This window comes from Rattus norvegicus, chromosome 8 (assembly GCF_021556685.1).
Source record: "Rattus norvegicus strain SHRSP/BbbUtx chromosome 8, alternate assembly SHRSP_T2T, whole genome shotgun sequence".
NCBI classification, from domain to species: domain Eukaryota; kingdom Metazoa; phylum Chordata; class Mammalia; order Rodentia; family Muridae; genus Rattus; species Rattus norvegicus.
In genome coordinates, this window is record NC_141541.1 from 58,581,983 (window position 1) to 58,593,544 (window position 11,562).

Below are 11,562 nucleotides of genomic sequence, written 5' to 3' on the forward strand. Positions count from 1 at the left end.
AGAAATGCTAAATCATTGTCAAGATTCAGATATCACACTGTTGACAGGGTCGCAGTAATCCTGTAGCTCTTGTTCTGCAGGACCAGCTCCTTCATGTGCTCCAGAAGCTTGTAGATAGGGTAGATATCGGGGTAAGTAGACCAATTCAAAGCCCTGGATGTAGGCCAGATAGTAGCTGAGTTGGTCAGCCTACAGCAGGCCCTGGCCCAGCAAAATTCCATAACTATTTTTACTATTTATATTATACCAAGAAAAAAAATAAATGCTGAAAATAAGGCAGACAATAAAAGTGGGTTTATTTTACCTTTACATAATTCCACATCAAAACATTTTGCTCAGATGAAATAATTTTTTTTTTTTGGTTCTTTTTTTCGGAGCTGGGGACCGAACCCAGGGCCTTGCGCTTCCTAGGTAAGCGCTCTACCACTGAGCTAAATCCCCAGCCCCAGATGAAATAATTTTTGAAACTTATTTATGTATTTTCTTAAATGTAGGAATGCTTTGTCTGTATGTACACCTACACACCAGAAGAGAGCATCGGATCCCATTACAGATGGTTGTGAGCCACCACCGTCTGGTGGGATTTGAACTCAGGACCTCTGGAGAAGCAGTCAGTGCTCCTAACCACTGAGCTGTCTCTCCAGCTGAAGATAAAACAATCTCTATCTCTAGGTAAAGATCCTCTAAACGGCCTTGGCGGACTGGGATGCATGTCGGAGCAGAGTATATGTTTCACATGTGTGAGGCCCGGGCTTCAATCCTCAGTTCTCCCCTGCTTTCTCACCAAGAATACACTCAGGATGCACTTCGAATTTGCTTCTTAATGCATTTACATACAGACCTCACAATCCCTTTAACGCTCAGGCACACCAGAACACAACATGGAGACACGGGTAGGTGATGACTGCTGTGTACTTTAAAAGGACAAAGAGCTTTTTCTAGTAAGAAAAGAAATTAGCTTTTCTACAATATTAAACCTAAGATCTATTCTCCTTTGTAGACCACAATGTTGTTGTCAGTTTCATACACTTTTACTTTATAGAGAGCTCCCACTGGAAGAAGTCTCTGCAGGTTCTCCCAGATATAGACAGCTACATTTTCTGTCGTGCTGAAGAAAAAGAATGAAAGAAGTTCAAAATTCATATAGTGAACAAAATTTCAAATTTAATATTTATATAAAACAGGAATTCCTGAAACAAAATCTACTGTGACACCAAAATTTTAGAAATCACAGGATAATCACAATGTTAATTTGTTTCATTTCTACTGCCCAAGGCCAGACAGTGACACCCACCTTACAACATCTGCAAAGTATGGCACATCCAGATCCAGGTTCTTGTGATCAAGGGGCTTCATAATGGCCTCCTGCAAATGGAGAGAAGGGAACACCACTCATCTCATTTAGGACTCAAACTCCAAAGGGTTCCTTTCCCCCAAAGTCTCTGAGCCTCCCCCTCTCATTAAGCCAAGACTTAACACTGGCAAGTATTCCTTCCAGGTTCTACAGAGCAGTCTTACACGATTGTGAAACAAGGTCAGACCTAGTTCCCTGTCATGACTGTGTGTCCTCGCCCCTGAATGCAGAAGGAAGAAACCACAAAAACAGAGATAGAGCTCCTGGAACTTTCTAGAAACACAGCCATCATGAGTCACAGTTCAGTCTGGCACTTCTTGAATTCTGTCTACAATGTTACTACAAACCACCTTCCACAGCACAGTGCACCTCCATTAAGACCTGGTCTGAAATCTTCTAAATTCTGCCCTAAAGAATAATTTATTGATCCTCTGTCTTAGAAAAAAAAATAAACACGGAGATTACACTTCCTAATGTTTATATATTCTGACATCCTAATGTTTATACATACTGACATAATGTTACTTCTTGTCATTAGCAGAGATTGTTAATTTTCTTATTCTAAATTTTTACCATTAGCACTTGTACAAAAACTTAACCATTTGTAAAACTAATTTTCCACCTGGTCTGATTTCAAGAAGATACACTAATAACTGGTTTTCTTCAGTAAAACTGGAATTATATATGTAAAAAAAAGTAGGTCCTAAATCAACTCCTAAATTAGCTAATTTTTAAAAAATAAATCAAATAAAGAGATATGAATACCAAGAAAATAAATATCTTTGCTCTATCTTGGATCCTTGTTCTGGTCCCAACTTCTCCATCAAAGTTTCTAGCAGACTCTATGGCCACAAGAAGTCATTACTGGTGGGAGTGTGTAATAATTTAGGCTCCCAAAGGAGGAAGAAAATCCCCAAAGCTTCCTAAGTATTCAGTCCTTTGAATGCTGAGGCTTCTCCCTGCTGTGTATGAGTGCACAGTATTGCATGCATATATTCTGTGCCCCAGAGAATGCACAGTCTCTGTCTTCAGAAATTCTCTAAATTAATAAGCACTGCACTATTCATTCATTCCTTTATTTGTTTATTCAATAATTTTTGACCACTTACTATTCTCTACCTCCCAGAAAAGGTAATGTATATAGTCTATGGGAAATGTGTTATTCACTCATCTTTGTATTTCTAATAATAAATTAGCTTTTTAAAATGATGCAAAGAAACAAATCTGATGAATAATGAATATGAGAAAGTAATTATTAGTAACACTTTTAACAAACATCTGTCAACCTTGAGAACAGAGAACTAGACAAGCAGGTTCAAATGGGGGAAGAATGGAAACGAGATCAACAAAAGTTCCCAACTTCGGGAACAAGAAAGACCACATAGGTTAACTGTCCGACGTCCCTCAATTTTAATCCATGGAATGAATTACAACGCAAGAATTTTACAATGATACAATTAAGAAGCTTTTTGGGTTTTTTTTTGTTTTTTTTTGTTTTTTTGTTTTTTTTGTTTTTTTTTTCAGAGCTGAGGACCAAACCCAGGGCCTTGCTCTTGCTAGGCAAGCGCTCTACCACTGAGTTAAATCCCCAACCCCAATTTAATGACTACATTCTGATGTGTTGTCTCTATCGTGAATTGTCTCAGTAACTTAGCATAGAGCCACAGTTGGGGCTGCAGAGGTGGTCTGAGGTTAGGCAGCTGGGAGTGCTTGATGCGCTTTCAGAGGACCCAAGTTGAGTTCCCAGCACCCCCAGGGGATGGCCCATAACCACCTGCAACTCCAGCTCCCAGAGACCCAAGGCTTCCAGCCTCTACGGTCACCCAGACTGGTTTATTTATGGGGCTCTGCTCCTTCATTCCTCTCTGCATTCCAATACTTAAGCTTTAATAACCTGACTTACATAATTAAAAGTAAATTTGGTTTTTTTTAATTTATTAATTGTACAACATTCCAAGAATGAACAAAAATCTTCAAAGAAAAGGTTTTGTTGTAAAAGGGGTAAAATGTAATAAGAAGAAAAATGCGATTGGCAATGAGACCAGGAAATGAGCATACAGCGTTTCTTCCCATTACTGCAGCACAACTTCAACTGCAAACATTCTGTCACTGCCCCACCCACCCCAACTCATACAGTCAGGTCACCTCAAGAGACGGGTGAACAGGGGGTACTAAAAATTACACTAAGGGGATATCACTAATAAAGCACCCAACAAGGCATTACCTCCATGTATTCTTTGAGGTCAGTCAAATTCATAACCATTCCTGTAACCGGATCGATCTAAGAAAAAAACGAGCGTGAATATCATTCTAGGCTCTCCATGAGGACACTTTCACATAGCTGGGGCGTGGCTCGTGCCTGCAATCCTGGCACTTGTGAAAACAGAATCAGGAGGATCTGGAGTTCTCGGCTACACAGGAAGTTCAAGTGCAGCCTAGGCTACATGAGACCCTGTCTAAATGTGAAAGACACCTCGAAGATTATTAAAGGCTGTACCACATGCTGACTGTGCTCACACTGCCTCATCCTAGAGACACTTAATATTCTCAGTACAGAAGTACCATGTCCTGCCAGCACCCTTTCTACTAGATGGCTCTTCTCCCCATGTGCACGTGACAGCAGGTCTGGCATGGCAGGAGCTCACCACAGTCACGAAACAACTGAAACAAACACAAGCTTTCCACACACACCCCACCATTGTCTGGAAGGCGGCCCCATGTTCTGAACAAACCCACGCGCCCTTTCCAACACCTACCTCTCCATGAATTGTCACCACAACTGTGAGAAAGAAAACAAAAACAGCAACAAAACATATGACTTTCAACAGATTAGCACATACACACAAGTTAGTCACATAAACATTGATCTATGGTCCCCAAGGCTAGACTTCAACCTTTCTCCAAATATCTATTCCTTTCGTTAAAATCTGTTTATCAATCAATGCAAGACTCAGCCCAGACAGAGGAGCTTGGAGGAAGCTTTGGCTGAGCGGAGAGCATTAGCAGATCCAAAAAATGTGGGGAAACTTCCTGCCTATAAGGTTGGTGTCCCTGGGAGGAGGGAGATGCTACTCAATCTTGTGTGTCCAGCTATGTACCAAACTGACCCATCTCCTCAGCAGGCAAAAACACTCATCTGTTACTGTCGGGAGTGTGTGTGCTCAGAGCATTCACATGAAGTGCTTGGAAATTGGTCAGCACCTTTCAAAGTTTGGGTTTTTCCCCGTTCCACACAAACACCACTAGATATTGCCCGTAAGTCCACTGAGGCTGAGAGGTTACAGAGAAAAGGAGAGTCAGGCCCTCTCGAAGCCTCCAGAACACTCCAGGGCCTGTTCTGAGGCATTAGCCATGGCTCAAAGAATCACATCCCTTTTCCTCCGACTAGTCACTTAGAATACTACCAGGAAAGTTTTATAACAAACTCCTTTCCTGTCATACAATGTATTCCGAAGCAATATGCCCGTTTATTGGCCATTATTTACTCAAAATAATAGTTTTTTGTTTTGCTATGAAGTTTTAAAATTTTTACATTTTAACTAATACATAAAAATATAAAAAAGTCTATATATGAAGGGACACTATTTGATGTTTCAATTAATATATACATAGTATCAAGTTCAAATCAGGTTAGGCATATCTGTGAACTCAAACACTAACTATAATCAAATTTTAACATTAGTTTCTGACCAACATAATTAAAAGGAAACAGTTAAGGGCAGTTTTACTGTGCATTCCAATGGCAAAGAAAAGGCTTTAAATCATTTTATTGTTGTTTTCTACTGTCTTTAACACAGTAGACAATTGTGAGGTAAACCAGAATGCTTATCCAACCAAGACAATGGCTCTTTGTCTTGAATTCCCACTGAAGGGCTCAGAGCCCTGACACTGTCCAGGCTCCCCACTGACAAACTCTGGATTTACACTCTCCGTTCTTCCTGACAGGTCGGTTGAAGGGCTGGGAGCCCTGACACTGTCCAGGCTCCCTACTGACAAACTCTGGATTTACACTCTCCACTCTTCCTGACAGAGAATTCGTTCCTCGCTCACCTTTATAGTTGTGCCCATGGCCATTCGGATTGTTGCATTTCCCAAACACTTTCAAGTTCTCCTCAGCACTCAGAGATGGGCTGACAAAAGAAAGACAGAGAGCAGTCTGACGAAATTAAGTCCTCCGAATTCCTCCATTGGTTTTGCTTTGGCCTGTGAAAACTCTACAATTTTACTTCAGATGATCAACCGGAGAGATGGCTTGGATCTCATTATCCGAATTTCCATCAAGAACCAATGTGCCACTCTCTAAATAAGCTACAGCACCACATAAGTCACCAAAAGCCTTAAATCCAACCCACTTATTCCACAGCAAGATTTCAACGAATCTTCTCAGTCAGCCCTTGCTCTCCTGCCTTCTCTCTGTCAAGGATCCCTATATCCCTGGCTGGCCTCAAACTCACTAGGTAGCTTAGCAGGACTTTCAACTTCTGACCCTCTTTGCCTCTGCCTCACAAGCCCTGAGATCTACGTAAGCAAGCACCACATAGTCAAGCACTCTATCTACTGAGCTATATCCCAATTCTCCTCTTTCCAATTCAACGAACACTGATAAGAGACGAAGCAAGGAGCAACGAGAAGCACGAAGACATACATGTCCTCCAGCAGCTTAAAAATGTTTGTTCCTCCTGAAAAATAACCACCTCAGGCTCTTCCTTTAACTATCTTGCCCTTCTCTGCCTCAGTAGCTGCCTAGCGGAAACTTTACCAATGTGTTTGGGGACGCTCAAATCGGGTGAAACTTTAAAACAACTATGCATGGCTGTCATTCAAGACAGAAAACAACTAGCCTAATGAATTTGTGTCAGCCAACGTCTTATCTTGTGCATCCTTACTAACTCTGCGTGTAAGCTTTGTATTATAAAAATCCCTTTGAGAGGCTGGAAGGATGGCTTAGCAGTTATGAGTGCTTACTGCTATTGCAAAAGATCAGGGTTCAGTTCCCAGCCAACCCACGCGGCAGCTCAGAACTGCCTGTAATTCCAGTTCCAAGGTATCTGGCCCTCTTTTGGCTTCCACAGACTCCTCCATGCAAGCTGTACACACAGCACACAAAACCACAACTTTTTAAGTTTAAACTCTTTTAAGATCTTTCTTATCCCCCTTTACTTTCTACTACTGCGCACACTCAGCGCACTACAGTTCACAAGACTTTTGCAGATTTCTCACTGCACCAAACTTGGCCACATTTTAAACATTTTAAAGACAAGTGTTTGCTGTTCCCTATAACAGCCCTGTCCCCTAGCATGGGACAAAGCCGTGCCCAGTAAGGAGTGGATGGATGCTATTAGAAATGACTGTTCCCAGATGACGAAATGCAGGTTCGGAGAGCAGAACTTCGAGTAACGAAGCTCCCTTTGAAACCAACCCTGAGGTGCGGTCTTGTGTCTCTGGGATTCAATCACGACTGTGTTGCTCCTTTGGAAAGCATCAAGGCTGGCTTTATTATTTTGGTTAAAGGGGGATGAAAGCTACCCTGTGTTGCACCTGGTAGCCCATGCTCCTGTCATTGTGCCTCTGGATGTAGGCAGCCTCTGAAGGGAATCTCTCCTGAGAGGATCCTCCGGGATCAGAGCTATATCGCCCTCTCCTGGGTGAGGCCCCATAGTGCGACTCCGCACCTTCACCATTTCCTTTTCCGCCCGCCCCAGCTCGGCTCTAACCCACCCGCGTGGCCACGATCCCAGGGACATAGCGGGACAGGCCCCGCAGTGCGGTGACACACGTGGGCACACCCCACCTGTGCAGCCGGTGGCTCGCGCTGAAGGACACGAGGCGCGACAATCGCGCGCGGCGCCGAAGGCCAACCGCCGCGTTCATGGTCTTCAGACCAAAGACCCACAAGCTACGGGTTCCGGCTTCCGGGACCGAGGCCAGCCCGGTTCCCCCGCGGCTGCGCAGTGCAAACTCGGCCCTCCCCGCCGGAAGTACTCCTGGGAGCGGTTTCGGCGCGTGGCACTTTTCGGTCCACCTGGAGGCAACACTGGCGCCCTTCCTGTTCAGTCTTTGCTAGGCTATAAGAACTAGCCTGAGTTGGGTGGGTGAGGAGCCAGAGGCCTGGATTTTAAAATTGCCCAGGATAATTTGTGTCTTCCTCGAAAGTGAAAACTCCATTTTGACAGACCTGGGTTAGAGTAGACAAATCCAATGTCAGGGTGCCCTTATCAGATGCGCTCCAGCCCAGTACCACATTGAGAGTGTCTTTAACAAAAAGGAAACCTTTGCCAAGGATTAGAATTACTCTGCAGGCTGAGGCTGGGGCATCCGTTTCAGGAGTTCCGGTCTGTTCTAGGCAACATAGTAAAACACTAGCTTAAGTGGAAAATAAAGGAAAACTTTGACACTTCAATATCCAAGTGAGAGAATGGCATGCAAAGAGACTTCCTCAAACCAGAGGCAGCCTGTTCAGAACCCTCAGAAGGAACAAACTGTTCCTAGTTTTAGATTCCTGGCTTTCGGGGTTTTGAAATGGAAAGGCATTCCAATGTAATCCCCACCGTTCTTGTGCAACATTTACCGGCTCCGGGTTTGCATTCGTTGTCTCAGGAGGTTAGTTTCTATTAAATGCTATCAGTATGGCATATGTCTGTAATCCCAGCCAGCACTGAGGCTGAGGCAGGAGGATGGCAAGCTCAAGGCCCAACTCAAAAGAATAAAATCCTATAAGTAATTTAAATGGACACCTTTGACACGACAGCCCTCACAGCCATCACACATCCATTAATTACATTTAAAAACTAAATTAAAAAATGTTTGCCTAAGTAGCTTTGGCTCTCCTGGAACTTGGTCTGTCGACCAGTCTGGCTTGGAACTCACCTGCCTCTGCCCTCTGCCTCCTAAGTATTGGGATTAAGGGGCCTGCATCACCACCACCCAGTTAAGACCTTAATCCCAGATGCTTTAACTATTAGACACATGCACCTCAGAATAACGTAATGGTCCTTGTTATCTGACAATTCAGTGTAATGGGGCAGCCAAACAAGTAACATGTCAAGCGAAAAATTACCAATTTTGTGCCAGAGAGTAAAAGAAAGCTCCTAAGAAATTAGTCTAAGGTGGGTTTACAGGAGTCCAGCGGATGGGTGAATAGAAAATTCCAGGAGGAAAGAGTTTAAGCCAGAGAAATGTAGAAATGTAGCTTACTTAATGCTTAGTAATAAACTTGTGGCTATCTTGGGGTGCATGCAAAACGGAGGAGAGTGTATTGGAAATATTGACTGGAGACCAATTAGTGGAAGAATTGTGACTGTCTTTCTACATATAAAGGAAAAGAGGCCCCACCTTTTGCCTCCAAGAGAAAGGAATGTCCAACTGTTTAAATAACATTTTCAGGCATAGCTGAGTCCTGCTTGCCCAGATAGCTGCAGCTTACTCTCTGGAGCTATGCATACAGGAAAGAAGAGGAGGATGAAGACGAAGAGGTTGAAGACAAAGAGGAGGAGGAAGGGAAGGAGAAGGACAAGGAAGAGGAGGAAGAGAGAGAGGAGGAAGCCAGTCCTGGCCATCTTACATTCTGTTCTGTATCTTGCAAGCTGATCCAAGATCAGGCTGCCTCATTCTTCTTTTCCTCTCGCTTGTACACTGAACATCACTGTCGTGTTGAGGTGAAGTAAAGGTTCATGTGCAGGAGAGAGATGCATTCAGATATGTGTGCTTCCCAGAAGTCAGAGACCCCATCGACCTACATGTCTAGACAGACTATGTTAAACCTCTGTGTTTTGTCTGAGGAAATGCATGGAATGCTTTTCCCCGTAGACTTCTGTGAACTTCAGGAGAGCTATCCTCGAAAGGCTTCCATGCTCCCACATCTGCAATAGCTCTGTCGATGCATCACACTCTGCCTCTCACAAAACATAGCCCTGTATGTTACTGTCATGGTGCAGACCTGCACACCGGGCATTTACGTGTAAGGTATGCTTCACTGAAGAGGAAAGAGTTAATGGGGTTTAGAGTAATCCCTACAGAAATTTATAGAAGAAACTGACACTCCAGGACTGTGCGGTCCAGGACTGTGTGATTAAGTTAACCAAATCACATCTGGAAGAACTTCTTCCAGAAACATGAACAGACAAAAGGACCCTGGGCAGTTTCGCTGGCCCAAGGTTAAAGCTCAGCCAAGGGGTAACGGAAAGGAAAGAGAACATGGATGGCATTTGCTGGGTAGGGGAGCCTGCAGTTTACCTGAATGAGTAAAATTAGCCTTAGAAATGAGACAGTTATATGGTCTCTCCTGCCACCTGCTGCACAAGTAAAGAAGGGAACCTCTTGACTCTCCAGAAAAAAACCTGGAGATTGCTTTTAGCAATGTCCCTCCAGACAGCCACTTCTGAAGACTGAGCTGAGGGAGAGGTGGGGGTGGTGGTGAGCAGTCTGTAAGAGGGAAACTGGAGTGAACTGGCATAGCATCTGCCACAGAGAGCAGAGGAACTCCCAGTTCAGAGGCCACCAGATGTGATAGCTCTGGCTTCTTGTCCCAAACTCCTTAAGGCCAAGGATAACAGATTGACTATGTATGACCTACTACAGACTTGGAGAGAGCAAAGTGCTGGTCTAGATTCTAAGTTAGTGGTTCTCAACATATAGACAACAACCCCTTTGGGGGGGTCAAACAATCCTTTCACAGGGGTCACCTAAGGCCATCAGAAAACACTGATTATAATTTACTTTACATTATGATTCAGAACAGTAGCAAAATTGCAGTTATGAAGTAAGAACGAAAATAATTGTGCGGTTGTGGGTCACCCCAACACGAGAAACTGTGTTAAAGTGTCACAGCAATAGGAAAGCTGAGAACCAACGCTCTAAGTCTACTACTGTCCTTCGCCATTCTGCATTTCTCTTGCCAGGGCCTCCATCACCTACATGATAGTGGTAATAACCTAATTTTAATCTTTCTATATGTATTCCTTCTTCAAAACCTGTGTGTAGCAGGGGATAGCATGAGTGCCACAGCACATGGGTGGGGAGTCAGTTTTCTCCCTCCATCTTCATGAGGATTCCAGGGACCAAATTCACCTTATCAGGCTTGCACTGCAAGCACCTTTTACCTGCTGAGACGTCTTGCCCATTCTGTGTTCTTTTAGCTAGAGATGAGAATATTCGATATATGTTAGACTATCCTCAAAATATTCTCCAGAGATGGCAAGGTGGCTCAGTGGATAAGTATGCTCACTGCACAACCCCGATGACAGATGCTACAATCCTCGCACTCTGATGTGGAGATGGGAACTGCCCAGAAGTTTCCAGGCAGAAGGAAAGGACCTTCTGTAGAAAGTTGTCCTCTGGCCTCCTTAAACACCAATGTCTGCACATATACCCACATTGTCCATAGACACAGTGTAGTAATAACAAATCATTTTTAAATCTTAAATATTTTATTTATTTATTTATTCATCCATTAATTCATTTATTTTGGAGACAAGACCTCACTATGTAGAAAAGTCTGGCCTGGCCTTAAATTCATACATCTGCCCGCCTCTGCTGGTAAAGGTGGCCTCCACATCTGGCTCTGCAAAAACTTTAAATATACCAATGCTTGCTTGATGGCTTCAAAAAAGAGGCCTAAGACAATAGAAACCCAGGACTGAAGGGACCACTAAGCAATTGAGAGCATGCAAACCTGAGTTTGACTTCCAGCACTTGTATTGGTCTCCAGGGATTCCGGTACTCACGTTCAAGTACACACACACACACACACACACACACACACACACACACACACATACACGCACACACACGCACACAAATACACACACACATACACATACACACATACACACACACACGCACACACGCACAAACATAAATATTTTTAAAAACATATAAAGGGGCTGGAGAGAAGGCTCAGGATTGTTCCTCTTACAGAGGTCATGGGTTCAGTTCCCAGCCCGTAGACAGTGGCTCACGACCATCTGTAACTCCAGGGCATCTGATGATCTCCTGACCTCCTCAGGCACCAGACATACATCTGATACACATACGTATATGCAGGTAAAACATTCACACACATAAAATAGATATTTTAAATGATATTAAAAACATACACGGGGTTGGGGATTTAGCTCAGTGGTGGTGCGCTTGCCTAGCAAGCGCAAGGCCCTGGGTTCGGTCCCCAGCTCCAAAAAAAAAAAAGAAAAAAAAAACATACACGATCATAA

General features: G+C 43.6%; 1 protein-coding gene across 3 annotated transcripts; it reads right to left on the bottom strand.

The window, feature by feature from the left end:
* Nucleotides 1–272: 272 nt before the first annotated feature.
* Nucleotides 273–7,275, bottom strand: Pts (6-pyruvoyl-tetrahydropterin synthase). Of its 3 annotated transcripts, NM_017220.2 has the most exon segments (6): nt 294–1,108; nt 1,295–1,365; nt 3,579–3,635; nt 4,111–4,133; nt 5,405–5,484; nt 7,146–7,275. In NM_017220.2, coding segments are annotated over 6 exon segments (435 nt in total). In that variant the 5' UTR covers nt 7,226–7,275; the 3' UTR covers nt 294–984.
* Between the last annotated feature and the right edge of the window lie 4,287 nt (nt 7,276–11,562).